At 43.9% G+C, this 14,803-nt stretch overlaps 1 protein-coding gene across 3 annotated transcripts; it reads left to right on the plus strand.

Moving 5' to 3' along the window:
- Window positions 1-10: 10 nt before the first annotated feature.
- On the plus strand, window positions 11-14,125 carry bap1 (BRCA1 associated deubiquitinase 1). Of its 3 annotated transcripts, none has more exons than XR_012982955.1 (17): window positions 11-189; window positions 907-936; window positions 1,046-1,100; window positions 1,222-1,354; window positions 1,592-1,711; window positions 1,815-1,876; window positions 1,977-2,119; window positions 2,346-2,424; window positions 2,737-2,869; window positions 3,450-3,573; window positions 4,171-4,373; window positions 6,791-6,924; window positions 7,771-8,273; window positions 9,462-9,682; window positions 10,901-11,184; window positions 11,397-11,757; window positions 12,899-12,967. XR_012982955.1 is itself a non-coding variant. In XM_076267736.1 (17 exons), the coding sequence occupies exons 1-17, from the start codon at window positions 153-155 to the stop codon at window positions 13,030-13,032; spliced, it is 2,268 nt and encodes a 755-aa protein (XP_076123851.1). In that variant the 5' UTR covers window positions 11-152; the 3' UTR covers window positions 13,033-14,125. The 3 variants fall into 3 exon arrangements, 2 of the variants coding, with proteins under 2 accessions (XP_076123851.1, XP_076123850.1); XM_076267736.1 differs by having other exon boundaries at window positions 2,737-2,860; window positions 10,901-10,993; window positions 11,685-11,757; window positions 12,899-14,125; XM_076267735.1 differs by having other exon boundaries at window positions 10,901-10,993; window positions 11,685-11,757; window positions 12,899-14,124.
- The last annotated feature ends 678 nt before the right edge of the window (window positions 14,126-14,803 follow it).

Here is a 14,803-nt window from a genome sequence, read left to right on the forward strand (position 1 = left end):
GTGTGCGCCCGCGATCCATTTCTTTTGTGTTTATTTGTAAGCGTTGACACATTTCTGAATGTACTTGGATATCCACATTTCATAAATTTATTTTGATAACATGGATTGGCATACAACATAGCCAAGAGTCATACGACTCAATAACTGCTAAAATGAATAAAGGCTGGCTGGAACTCGAGAGTGACCCCGGTATGTAGCCTAACGTTAACGTTTAATGTTACCCTTAGCAAATGGTAACTTAGCTGTCTTGAAGCTAGGCTAACGTTATTGTGGTTTGCTGGCTTAACAAACTTTGCTCTTCCACCGTCTTTTCTGGCGATTTAGACAGCATGACTGTGGTGTTTAACGCATATGTGTGACTCGTCATCATAAGGCAATTGTTATGCACTAACTTAGCCTATACATTTTTGTTTTAACTTGCATTACTCATCTTGCTAGCCAGTTAGCTCATAGATACAGAAACCTATGAATTGCCGACCATAAGCTGTTTATGACCTGAGTTTTGACTGTGGCTATGTTCACTTCCGTGACTTGGAAGAAAGAAACAGTTTTACAACTTAGGTGTTTGTCAGTCAACTATCCGCAATATAGCTGACGTTATCTAGATGATGCAGTTTGAATTTGAGTTTTGATCAAAGAACTAGCATGTATGTCAAACTTAAAAGTTTACGCTAAGTTTTCATGCTTCCATGTTTTCATATACATTAAGATGACGGGACATTTATTGGACATCTGATTAAAAAGAGCAAGTTGCTTATCCGTGCTAACTGTAGGCAACATAGATTTGGCCGACTGTGCCATTACTGTAACTAAGTCCTACACTACATCTGTATTCAGCTGTGACATGGGCCTCTGTCGCGCGTCATATTTTGTGTTTAATCACACAAATCTCGTTTACAATTTCAGGGTTGTTTACACTCCTGGTCGAAGACTTTGGTAAGTGGAAGTCACTGAATTCTAAGTAAATGTTTTATTGTGATATACATAGGCGACGCACATAACTGGGAAAGGCTGGACACTAAATATCCCATGTTTACATTTGTAGGGGTGAAGGGTGTTCAGGTGGAGGAGATATATGATCTACAGAGTAAATGTCAAAGGTAGGCTATTAAAACAATGCTGTTATTGCTGCCTTACTGGTTCAAACAGTCTGAGAACTCACTGAGAAAACTAAGTGGGTGACCTCTGACATCTGACCTTGCCGTCATCTCTTTGCTGCAGTCCTGTATATGGCTTCATTTTCCTGTTTAAATGGATCGAGGAGCGACGATCAAGAAGGAAGGTTTCCACCTTGGTGGATGAAACCTCAGTCATTGACGAGGAAATTGTCAATGATATGTTCTTTGCCCATCAGGTACAAGCCACATCTACTAATGCACATTTCTCTTGTAAATAGTAGTGTTGCCAAATTAAATCTAAAACTAATTAACACTAACACTCAGGCCAATGTTGTCACTAAAGTTAAAGTGTTGAGGCAGAGAAAGCTTTAAATTCAAGTATCTTGGGGATGATGATGATGATGATGATGATGGGGATGAAGAGAGGTGATGAGATTGATTGATTGATTAGGTCTGTCTGTTCATGTGATCAGCTGATCCCAAACTCGTGTGCCACCCATGCGCTACTGAGCGTGCTCCTCAACTGCAGTGGGGTGGAGCTGGGAACCACCCTCAGCCGGATGAAGGCATTCACCAAAGGCTTCAGCCCAGAGGTGAGGGCTCGGGTGGTGCTTCTCTTTGATCCATTCATCATGTCATAATAACCTGCGATGTCTAGACTGCAGTGAGAAAATAATTATGATTTGCTTCTTGCAGAGTAAAGGCTATGCCATCGGAAATGCCCCTGAACTGGCCAGAGCGCACAATAGCCATGCTAGGTAGTGCAGATGCATACATGTACTTATGTATTACAGTCTTTGTGTTGGATGACTATTGAGGACCGTGTGTCATGTGTGTTGCTTCCCTGTTTCCATGGAGACCGGAGCCAAGGCACCTTCCTGAGAAACAGAATGGCATCAGTGCTGTGCGGACAATGGAAGCGTTCCATTTCGTCAGCTATGTACCCATCAAGGACAGGCTGTTTGAACTGGATGGCCTCAAAGCCTATCCTATTGATCATGGTAAAAATGCTGTCCTCTTATTAATAGACTATTTCTTAAAGTGGTATTATGTAAGAGATCAAATATAACATCTAATCAAGTTCTATCTCAAAGATAAGAAATACTTTATTCATCCTAATGGAAATTTGACTGTCACAAGAGAACAATCCTGTGCATGTAAACAAACACACACACATAAAATAAATAAATAAACTCTCCCTCACTTTCTTATGTAATTCACCTTTAGGTCCTTGGGGAGAGGAGGAGGAGTGGACTGATAAAGCCCGCCGAGTGATCATGGAGAGGATCGGACTGGCCACAGCAGGGTAAGGCTGAAGCCTCAGCCCTCAGCCCTCAGCCCTCTCACTCCCGAGGAACCTGTGACCTAGGGTGGCACGTTAAATCATGTGATCTTTTGATTGTATAGCAGTTTGATCAACTGTTGTTGTTTTGAAAGTGCTTTACAAATAAACCTGACTTGACTTGACTCAGAAAGGTGTAGTTGAGACCACATAATAGTTTATTTGATAGGGACAGATACACTGTACATAGACATGAGAACAGCTATCTGATGCAAGTGTCATAGTATTTATAGGTAATGCTAATTTGCATCACATGTGTCTGTCTGTTCTCCTCAGGGAGCCGTACCACGATATCCGGTTCAACCTGATGGCCGTAGTGCCGGACCGGCGTATGAAGTATGAGTCCAAACTGGACCTTCTCAAGCGGAACAGGCAAATGGTTCTGGAAGGCCTGCAGCAGGTCAGAAAGGTTGTGGTCACTCAAATCCCTCTCTCTATTGTCTCTCTGTGTTTACAAGACTGGACGCTGTGAGTCTGTATTTTTATGGTGTTTAGCAGTAGTCCAATTTCTGAAATGCTGACATTTTTGTGTAGTGTGAAGTGTATGATTATGTAAACTGAGAATACTGCAGCATCCTCCAGACAGATGCGATTTTGGTCAATTGATGTGTTAGTACTACAAGGTTAGCTGTATGGTAATGTTTTACTGTGTTTTATGTGTGTACATAGTGTATGTAAGTCTGATCATCTACGTCTGTATTTCTATTTCTATTTGGTTGTTGTATGTTTCTTTATACAACAATTGGGTTCTATGGAACTATTTATTTGTTTCTGATTGGCCGAGAGACATTGCATGAGTTGGAATATCCCTGGACATTTAAACTCAGACTTGCGATACAATTCGAAGATTCTAATACGCTTTGACACAATGTAGCAAAAACTGTTAAACTAATATTATATTAAAGTTCTCATAATTTAAAAAAGCGAGTAGCCTAGTTGGTTATTTCATGATTAGCACTGATTGTTCCCCTGTCCCACTCTTCCTCCAGTTGATGCGGGTGGGTCAGTCAGAGCTGGCCCAGGACCGTAAGCAGCAGCAGGACTCCTCTCCAGAGGCCACTCTGCCGGTGGTGAAGAAGGAGCCAGGGACTACAGAGCAGACTCCCTCAACAGGTAGCGGAAATAATCCTGCACAAAGTCCTGTAAGGACTAAATAGTCCCTGAATGAGGAGTGTGTGAAGCTCACACTGTCTTTTACTATCCAAAACTGACTATCGGTAATGCACACTCCACTCTACAGTGGAAATCCAGCATAGGAGTGGGCAAGTGTCTGAAAAGGAGTAGTGGCATTAGATCAGGTTAGTTTCTTTTTCTTCCAAGTCAGGTATAGTCTTAGCATAGATGGGCAGTGATAAAAGTATGTATAATTTCTTTTAATGTTTACCATAAAGAAAATGTATCATGCTTGATTGTGGTATGACTTCATGTGTGCTTGGGTTCCTATGAATATTCCAGGCACAACAATGGGGGCATCGCCCCAAAGTGAGGAAATAAATCTCAATAAGTGTTGACATACTGTTGCTGGATTCAATTAGGTGTGTGGTCATGCATGCTGGGCAGCAGCCCTCTTACTGATTTTTATGATGGAAAAACATATTTTGAAATTCGCTTGTGAAGATGTAGGATCTTCTAGGAAATAGACGCCACCCAGTCATACGTGATTCCTGTCTGCATTCAAACCAAGATGCCATTACTTTACACTCTCCCCAGATTCTCCAGACGGTGTGGGCGTCTCCTCTCTTGCAGCTCCAGCTACTCCCGGCCGTGTCCGAGGGGCCAGCAAGCCCACCACCCTGCCAGTAGGGGGCGCTACAATAGCCGCGCCTCTTCCCCCTGCGGCCAGCCCCAACCCCATCGTCCAGCGGCTCCCCGCCTTCCTGGACAACCACAACTACGCCAAGTCACCCATGCAGGTTAGAGCCCAAGTTAGTGTGTGTGTGTGTGTGTGTGTGTGTGTGTGTGTGTGTGTGTGTGTGCGCCTGTGTGTGTGCATGTGCATGCATGCGTACATATGTCTACTGTGTGAGTATGTGTCATACATATGATTACTGTGTGTGTGTGTGTGTGTGTGTGTGTGTGTGTGTGTGTGTGTGTGTGTGTGTGTTGATGAGCCACAGAGGTGGATAGGAGTCAGGCAAAAATAGGCAGAAAAGGTTGGGACGTTGCGTAAAATGCAAATAAAAACAGAATGTTATAATATACAATTCTCCTAAACCCATATCTAGCTGCAAAAAGAACATTGACAACATATCAAATGTTGAAAATGAAAATGTTTGACTATTTCATGGAAAATATATGTTTATTTTGAATTTGATGCCAGTTTTAAAAAAAGTTGGGGCGGGAGCATGTTTACCACTGTGTTACTTCACCTCTTCATTTAACAACATTCTATAAATGTTGGAACTGAGGAGACCAGTTGCTAGTTTTGAGAATTAACTATTGTCCCATTTGTGCCCGATATAGGATTTCTGTTGCTCAACAGTATGTGGTATTCTTAATCATGTTTTTCATTTCATGAGGCACCTGGACTCTATGGAGGAATACTATTTAAACATGTGCAGAATTCATTTTGCCAATGTTTTCCTGAAACATTCAAGGTCTTCCCCGAAAAAGACATTGCCTGGATGGCAGTATATGTTGCTCAAAACCTGTATACATCATTCATCATTGATTGTGCCTTGCCAGATGTGCAAGATGCCCATGATGTAGGCACTAGTGCACCTCCACACTGTCATAGATGCTGGGTTTTGAACTGAGCACTATAACAAGTTGGATAAGTTAGATAAGTTCTCTTCTTTAGCCCAGATTCCATGATTTCCAAAAAGAATGCCAAATGTTGATTGATCTCACCACAGGACCTTTTTCCACTTTACATGAGCTCAGACTCAGATAAGACGGTGGATATCTGTATCACGTCTAAATATAATTTCTTCTTTTGCATGGTTTACACTAGCATTTGTGAATTGAGCATCAAATTGTGCTCATAGACAATGGTTTTCCATTTTCAACCAGGTTTTCCTGAGCCCATACAATGACAGGCTCTGGAAACAGGTCTGGTGTTGATGCAGTGCCATCTGAGGTCCAAAAGACCACGGCCATCCGATCCAATGTTGTCTTTCAGCTCTGTCCCTTGTTTGCAATGATTTCTCAGGATTCTGTGAATATTTTAATGATATTATTCAACAATTTCATGTTACTGTAGTTAGTTAGTTAGTTAGTTTATTAGTTGTCCCCTTGGGGAAATTCTTTTTCACATTTTCCATACAGCTTTTCATCCTTCATGGTCACAGGCACAGAAAGGCGCATACTGTATGAACACATACATGGGAATGACATACTGACATACACCTTACATACATCACAGGCAATTGGCACAGACCTTTACATAAAATATTGGGGTTTTCATGGGAAAAACATACATTTTTTGCACTGCATATATTTATCTGTGGGTCTTTGTGTTGTTGAGTGTTTGGATTCCTAGGGAGATTAGGCTTCTGCTGAAGCGGGCTTTTTTTGCACCTTATGCTACTAAACCTCCTGCCAGAGGGTAGGGGTGAGAAGTAGCGGTTGAGTGGGTGGGTAATGTCCAGGGCTATTGAATGAGCAGTACGTGCGATGGCCTTAGTGTTTAGTTCTTGTAGGTTTGGGGTATGTAGACCTATTATTTTGGTGGCAGTATTGGTTAGTTGGGTGACTGTTACTGTAGTTACTGTAAGACGCATTATAATTATATTGTGTCATAATTTGCCCACACAGGTTTACACAGAGTGATGAATACCTCTACATCTTTACTTCTAAAAGTCTGTGCCTTTCTGGGATGCTATTTTTCATACCCAATCATGTTGCCAGTTACCCTAATTAGTTGTAAAATATTCCTCCTTTTGTTTTATTTATCATTACACAACTTTTCCAGCATTTTCTTGGAACCGTTTTTTTGAAACATGTGGCTGGTATCAAATTCAAAATGAACATATATTTTCCATGAAATACTATATAGTCACATACTGTATGTCATTTTCAGCATTTGATATGTTGCCTGCATCTATTTTGCAGATAAATATGAGCTTACGAGGTTTACAGATGATCACATTCTGATTTTATTTGCATTTTACACAACATCCCAACTGTCTGATTTGGGGTTGTAGAAAAATGGTATAATCTTCAGAATGGCAGTATATGCGGGACAGTACATGCTGGCTGTATTCCCGGTTTGTTTTTTGTGATCGGTGCTGTTTTCTTCAAAAACTAAAATGTTGTAAGGAAAGCTTTGACTTGGTAATTGAGGATGCCTGATTCGAGTGTGTGTTGGTGCTCTTGCTGTGATTGATAGGAGGAGGAGGATCTGGCAGCAGGCATGGGTCGCACCAGGGCACCTGGACCTCCTCAGCCCCCATCCTCAGATGATGAAGATGACTATGAGGATGAAGAGGAGGAACAATGTACTACCACTGGCACTTCCAGCAGGTTAGATTGTGTGTGTGTGTGTGTGTGTGTGTGTGTCTTTATGGGTGTCTGTGTCTGTGTCTGCGTTTCTGTTTCTCTTTGTGTATGTATGTCTCTAGCCACATCTTTGCTACCAGCTGTTCATGTGTAATTTGTCTATAAACTAATTTGTAATGCGAATTTGGCCAGAGGCTTTTTATACTTAGATGTCAAGCCAATAACAATCATTGGGTGTAGAATGTACAGTTGATTTGTTAAGCCCATTTTGTCCATGTGGCTGGGCAGATTGTAAATTAATTTGCCAGGCCACTGAGGACGAGCTGATCTGAGAAGGCTGGCTTAGGCATATTTTCTCTGGTTGAATTAAAACTGGGTATTGTGTACAAATATTTCAACGTATTGGACATATGCACTTCTGTCTTTGAGAAGTCAATTGAATGGTCAGAAAGTGTGTTTGAAAACACTTGAGGCTGGTTGCATAGTCTAGGTTAAGCACCAGGTTTACGTGAATATCGTCTGACGGTCAAGCTTAGTACTTTTGTTGCTTTTCTACCAGAGAATATTGTGAGGAAAGCTTATTCCTGACAGCTGGGTTACACTGGGTGTGCAATTGAAGCACTCCATTCAAGGAGCGTAAAAATTGTTTTTTCGACAGTGTGTGCCACTATCACATCTGGTGCAGCCAGTTCCATTGATTATAGTGGAAGCTAATTGTTGCAGGTTCAGTTACGTGCATGGCCAAGCGCTGTGTGCTACAGATATAGAATCTGTCCCGATACCCTTCGTCATCTCAGAGCTTCTCAGATGTTTGTCAGTGAGCTCGCCGGCTGGTCACCCCGGACTCACGGCGTCTTTCCTCTCGGTCAGGTTCCGGCGGAAGGCAGGTCTGCGAACGCGAGGCGGAGTCAGTCGTGCTGGGGCGGCCATGGAGGGGCAGCTGGCGAGCGTGCTGGCGGAGAAGCTCAAGAAGGAGGCACTGCGGAAGGACGGCACGACGGCGACCGCCTCGGGCGCAGCGGGCGGCACCGGGGGCGGCACCCCGCTGTCTGTGCGCACGGAGGGGCGCGTGTGCGTGACGGCCGGCTCGCAACCCTCGCCCACGCCCAGCAACGAGAGCACTGACACGGCGTCGGAGATCGGCAGCGCCTTCAACTCGCCGCTGCGCTCGCCGGCGCGTTCCCAGGCGACCACGCGGCCCTCCAGCCCCGTGGCCGCCCAGCTGACCCGTGCCCTCTTCGGGGACGAGGAGGCGGCTCTTCTGCGGCTGGACGCCAGGCACAACCGCGCCGTCAGGGAGCTGGGGCCCAACGTCAGCTCCGCTCTGCTCCACCTGCAGGAGGACGGGGTCATCTACACCATGCCCGCCACAGGTACGGACACTCATGCCCACTTATACACACACAGACACACAGTCCCACAGTCAAACACATCGACCTCTATTTACATCTGTGTGTGACCAAATACAGCATAAGCTAACAAATGCACACTCTCACCAGGCTTGTGCAAAATTCCAGAATTGAATTGAAACTGGCTCTTAAATTCCAATTCAATTCTGGAATTTCACTTGCATTTCAATTGAGGTAGCAAACAGGAAACAGAATTGCAATTCGAATTGTGCACAACCCTAACTCTCACATGTACAACTAGGGCTCTCCTAGTACATACCTCTCCATGTTGATAGAGAAGAGCACAGTTTCCCCCCTCACAGAGGTCTAACCAATGATTTCTGGGATTTAGAGGTAGACTTCTAGGATCAAGGTCGTCACATGACTGTTTAGCTCTCAGGTAGACTCCTGCTGTTAGTCATGCAGGGTTCCTATGGTCATGGAAAACCTGGTAAAGTCATGGAATCATAAAATCCCATTTTCAAGGCCTGGAGAAATCATGGAATTTCAATTTCAAGTTTTTTCACAGTATGTTTGAGTGATCTGGCTATGACCACTTCCCTTCTCAGTTAAATGTTTAATGCAGATGGTAGATAATAAGTAGGGTAATATTCAGGAGTCTCACGACAGATCATGGATACATGTTTTAGGCATAGGGCATAGGCCCTACTTTGTCTGAAAGTGTACTGAAACAGTGTTTTAAAAAATGTCCTCTGCACTGTTCCGAATGTTTTCAACTATTAGTGTTGTGTCTGGTGTAGGAGAAAACACATTTTATCCAATCTCATTGTTTAAATCACATTTCATAATCAGTCCCTGTGGCATAAAGTAAGCACTTATATACGCATAGGCTGTGAAAAGTCATGGACATCTCACTCAAGGTCATTGAAAAGTCATGGAAAGGTTTTTAAATTTTGTCCTTGAAAATGGGTGGAAACCTGCTCATGTCATACATGCATACTCAGATATTTACTCATAAATATAGACAAACTCACACACACAACCACAGACATAGATTTTAAGATGTCATTATATATTTATGACTGTGCACAGTATATCTGCACAAACCTGATCTATAACTGGATTGTGCTGCAATTTCCCTGATGGAAAGCAGTTCAGTTGTAAACCCATTAGAGTAAATCCACTATGGTGGCTTTTGTGTTGTGCCCACAGACGCAGTGACTGAGGGCACCAAGAGGGGGAGCCCTGTGGAGAAGGGCAATGGTGAGAAGGCGGCGGCCAGCTGCCCTGCCCCAAAGGAGGAGGGGACGGAGGGACCCTCGGTGGAGGTGAAGGAGGAGGAAGGAGCAGAACCAGCGGACGTCAAGCCCAGCAAAGACACTCTCATCTCTCCAGAGAGCAGCAAGCCCCAGGGGGAGAAGTACTCTCCTAAGGTCAGTCCAGTGGCGTCCACTCTGAGGGGGTCTTCCGTCCTAGCTGGTGCTACTACATTACATTACATTTACTGTATTCTTGTAGTAGACGCTTTCAGTCTGAGGAGATCTGGATTCCTAGCTGCTGCTACTCCATTACATTACATTTATCGTATTCGTTTAGCAAACGGTTTCACTCTGAGGAGGTCTGCCTTCCTAGCTGCTACTACATTACATTACATTGACCATATTCTTTTAGCAGACGCTTTCATCCAAAGCCATTTGCAAAAGAGGAATAACATTCAAGCTACAATGCAGAGGAGACCTTGGGTAACAATAGATATTACTACGCTACAGAGGAGACCTTGGGTAACAATAGATATTACTACGCTACAGAGGAGACCTTTGGAAACAATAAATTCTGCAACAATACATAGTACTACTAGAGGATGAGCATGCAGCAGTATAAGTATTAGTTAAATGTATCAAAGGAGATAGTGGTAGAAGGGGAAGCAGGGAAGAAGGAAAGTGTACTGTAAGTGCATGGGAAGTGTGCGGTAAGTGCATGGGAGGTGTACGGTAAGTCCATGGGAAGTGTGCGGTAAGTGCATCAGAGGTGTACGGTAAGTGCATGGGAGGTGTACGGTAAGTGCATGGGAAATGTACGGTAAGTGTACGGTAAGTGCATGGGAAGTGTACGGTAAGTGTGTGGATTGAATACTAGTTTTGATGTGTGTCAGACCTGCATGTGATGCAAAACGGCAGTGTAGATGTAGGTTTAAATAGACTTTTATCATGTGGTTAGCAGCTTCTGTGGGGCTGTGTGTGGTTTTATTGACTTCTCAGCAATGTGTATTGGTCTTGATATCTTGCATCCTTTGGAACTGGGAATGTTGGGTGATATCCTGACTATTAAAAGTTTTAGTTTTAGACCATTACAAGGGAAAGTGCCAAGTTGTTTTCTTTTCCCCTGACATTTCCTGTTTATTTTTGGTTTACGCACACACACACACACACACACACACACACACACACACACACACACACACACACACACACGTTAATGTTCATGCATTCGCCCTCCTCTCATTGTTGGTTTTTTGTCACAGTGTCCACACTTTGTGTCCACAAAAGTGTTTGCTTCCTCCCTGCATTTGTGTTCTTTTCCAGCTTGGTTATCGCTGGCGTGTGAAGTCTGCAGGCTGTGCAAGTTTTAATGGTTTGCTGGCCCCATTACAGGAGCTGCTGGCCTTGCTGAAGTACGTGGAGGCAGAGATTGCCAACTACGAGCAGTGTCTGCGGGAGGAAGTTGAGAAGAGGAAGAAATATAAGGCAAGATGTCTCAGACAGCCATGCAGTGTAGACTCTGCTCAAGTGCTCACGAGAGCCCAGATCTCTCTCTCTCTCTCCTCTCTCTCTCTCTCTCTCTCTCTCTAGGGACTTCATTTCAGCACAACAAACGGCCTTCTGAAGTGCCGCACTGATGCTCTCGCGCTGACATCTCCTCCTATTAAGCAGCGCAGGTCTCAGCTGAAGATGTCTTTCATTAGCATATCAGATAAAAAATGTATAGAAATGGAGTAAAAATATCCAGTATGGATGGAAGTATCCACACTTCCATCAGAATATTGCGTTTGGATTGGAAGTACTCCACTAGTGATCCATTAGTGATGACGGCCCTAATATAGTATTTGTATAAACAATAATGTAATATGTATTGGTCTTTTCTTTTCAGTGAGCGATCCTGAAAAAACCCACACAGCATCTTTAAACGTCTTTCCTCCTGGTGTCCCAGTTGAGCATTGATATGGGCCTAGCAGGCCTAACTCAGCAGGAGAGCGCTGTATAACTGGGTTCACCATCAGTACATGTCCTGAATACAGTTGAGCAGTGCTAAACGAACTGAAGGCTTCGTAAAGAGCCTCCTCAGTCTACCTTTTGAGATGACAAATAGTGTGATGTTAATAAGCATTGTGGTAACTATGACGATAGAATTGACACTCAGGTGTTCCTTCCTCCCCAGATTGATGACCAGCGGAGGACACACAACTACGACGAGTTCATCTGCACCTTCATCACCATGCTGGCGCAGGAGGGTAAGAGTCCGTCGCCGTCTCTTCCTTTCTCTCTCTCTCTCTCGTCGTCATGTCCAGATGCTGTTAAATGAGCTTGGACTTCCTGTTATCAGTCCCACCCCCCACGCCCCCTCACCCCTTCCCCATGGCTCCCCTGAAATGGGATTTTTATGAGTGCCCTAATCTCCTGAAGCCTGGGCCTCAGCTCCCTACTGTGCGAGACACCCACAGCTGAGGAGATTAGAGCGAAAAATCTGCTCCCTCTCTCATCTCTCACCCTCCTCTCACCATTTCCTCTCTCTCTCTCTCTCTCTCTCTCTCTCTCTCCCCCTCACTCTCTCCCTCTGTCACTCCAGCTCTCTGCGCTCTCGCTCTCTCTCCATCTCTCTCTCTCTCTCTGTCCCTGTGATGTCAGCTCTCTCGCTGGCTTTGCACGCACACATCCCTGCTGCCTCCATGGCTTTTCTGGAGCTGCTGCTGCTGCTATCACCAAAATGAGTTTCTTGCCAAAGCTGCCGAACTGAAATAGTTCCTTTTCTGTTACTGTGCACAATATGATGTGCGCTTTCCGATCATTTAAAAAAAAAAAAAAACATTTTCAGTATAGGAAGCTCTGAGATATCTGATTCTGGTGTCAAAACTGGTCTGCCTATAGGGCAACAATCCTCAAAGGCTCAGACATTGTCAAGGCACTTTTCCTTTTCCTCATTTTGGTTATATGGCGAAATAAAACGAGATGTCCCCCTGTGGCAAAGCTAGCTACTTTTTGTAGACCTTTCTTTGTTGACGTGTTTATGAATGCTTTTCCGGAGTCATTAGAGAATTCTGCAGTATTGACAGCAGAACAGTCCCCACAGATGAAGCATGTGAAGAACCTGACTCCAACCTTAAATTTCATCGTTGAAAACCGAGCCCTGTTTTTTGTGATTGGCTGCTGGTTTTCAAAGAGTGGAGTGCACGCACATCTGCAAAATTTAAACAGGTGCTGGGTATAAGGCTTAGCCGACAATTGAAAAATAAAAAGATACCCGCACACTGTTCTATAAGCTCCCAGAGTGGTTTATTAACAATGTTTCGACCAGAGGTCTTCGTCAGGTATGGCTGCTGGTTTTCCCTTCTGCTTTCCTCTTTGTACTGATTCGTGCTGACCACTTGTGCGCAGGTATGCTGGCCAACCTTGTGGAGCAGAACATCTCCGTGCGCCGGCGTCAGGGAGTGAGCATTGGCCGGTTACACAAGCAGCGGAAGCCCGACCGCAGGAAACGCTCGCGACCATACAAAGCTAAGCGCCAGTGAATAGCCTGAGGAGAAACCAGAGACCCCCCTAGATTCCTCAGTGATATGGGGACCATGTGATTCATCAGTCGCAGCACCTGCGGGCAGTTCAATATAGCAGCCTATCATCCCAGCTCTGTGATTGGCTAAAAAAAAAAAAGCAGAAACCAGAAAACAACAAAATGTATGAGTGGTCCTACCGGCTGATTTTATAGAATAATTATCTTATCTGTGAATTTTTCAGCGTGAACAATTTGAAGAGCAGAGCGAAATTCTATTTCCCTTTTTTTTTACAGTCAGGTGTTAATGCTATGACAGTCATCCATACTTTTTATATGAATGTTTTCTGCATGTCCTGTCTGTGCCAATCACATTGATGAGAGCAGGGGAAAAGGAAAGAAACTCCTAGAGGCAGTTTAAATGAGAATGGGAAGAACTGTTTCCAGTTATACTTTAAAACCTTGCTCCTGCTGCTGCTGGGAATGTCGATCTGTACAGGTGCCCTGCAGAAAACCACTTCAAAACTCTGAAGTAGCTAATGGTGGATCCCATTCAGAGAAATGCCAATGAAAATATTTCGCTTTTTTTTATGAAACCTGTTGATGTTATTGTTGAGCTGTGCTTAATTTTTCTAAGATTTAAAGACAGGACGTGTTGATGTAGTGTGTGGACGTTGATAATATGGAAGCCTTGCTCTCCTTGCTGTTTTTGAAAGAGAGGGAGCTGGAATGTTGTAGTCTTGAACTTTTGATGTGTACATTATCAGTGTTTTATTACAAGCCACAAGATTTTCTGCCTCTTGCTCTCACCATTTTGTGTGTGTGTGTGTGTGTGTGTGTGTGTGTGTGTGTGTGTGTGTGTGTGTGTGTGTGTGTGTGTGTGTGTGTGTGTGTGTGTGTGTGTGTGTGTGTGTGTGTGTGTGTGTGTGTGTGTGTGTGTGTGTGTGTGTGTGTGTGTGTGTGTGTGTGTGTGTGTGTGTGTGTGATTAGACACGGCTTCTGTACATATGTATTTGTATGTCAGCTCCTTACTGTCTCCTTGCTCTGGGGCTGTCTGTTGAGAATTTAAGTGTTGTAACAAAGTAATAAAAAGAAAAAAAGTAATTAAAGCATCCAGTTGTTCCAGCTAATCATTTGTTTGTTTCTCGCTGAAAGGAATAGGCTCAAAACACGTCCCATGTGGCCTAACTCAACAGAAGGTGACCGCTGTGGGCAGGTTGGGCCACCCAGCACAGCAGTGCTTTCTTTGCACCTGGTCTGGTTGAAGCTGCAATTTGTTGGGTTTTACCTGCTCAGCGAGCTGAAGGGGGGCCAGTCAAGGGCAAATTAGGGTACAACTGACAGGAGATAGGGCAGGTGCAGTAGCGTGGGCTGTCCACTAGGTGGAGAAGTATGTTAAAAATGAGCACCTGCTCACAGGTTTCCAAAAGGGAATTATCATCTTCCAGGACATCGGGGGTTAAGTGGAAATTCATGCACATATGAAGAAACAATAATAATGAATATGAATATAAGCGATTATTTTATGACTGTTGATAAGTGATATGGAATGGTTAATGTAGCTCTTTTAACCTTTGATAATGACAAAGCCGGGTATTCAATGGCTCTGGTTGACTCTATCCCACACACAAACACAAACTTGATCAGCAAAAAAAACAAACAAACTCAGGAATCACTAGGCTTTGCAATGACTGGGTTTGCGTGTATGTGTGTATGTTGATATACTTACCACTCCACACCATCTGTCACACAGAGGATTTCCCTTGTGCCTAACACTACTACTACTACACACA

Source organism: Alosa pseudoharengus, unplaced genomic scaffold (assembly GCF_046254945.1).
Source record: "Alosa pseudoharengus isolate Yale_2024_CS ecotype anadromous, Long Island Sound unplaced genomic scaffold, YU_APseudo_1.1 YU_APseudo_1.1_scf_5, whole genome shotgun sequence".
Classification (NCBI taxonomy): Eukaryota; Metazoa; Chordata; class Actinopteri; order Clupeiformes; family Clupeidae; genus Alosa; species Alosa pseudoharengus.

Coding starts and splice junctions, on each gene's coding strand:
- bap1 (XM_076267735.1), top strand. CDS start 153: ATGAATAAAGGCTGGCTGGAACTCGAGAGTGACCCCG. Junction 1,101..1,221: donor CTACAGAGTAAATGTCAAAG/GTAGGCTATTAA, acceptor TCTTTGCTGCAG/TCCTGTATATGGCTTCATTT. Junction 8,274..9,461: donor CTACACCATGCCCGCCACAG/GTACGGACACTC, acceptor TTGTGCCCACAG/ACGCAGTGACTGAGGGCACC.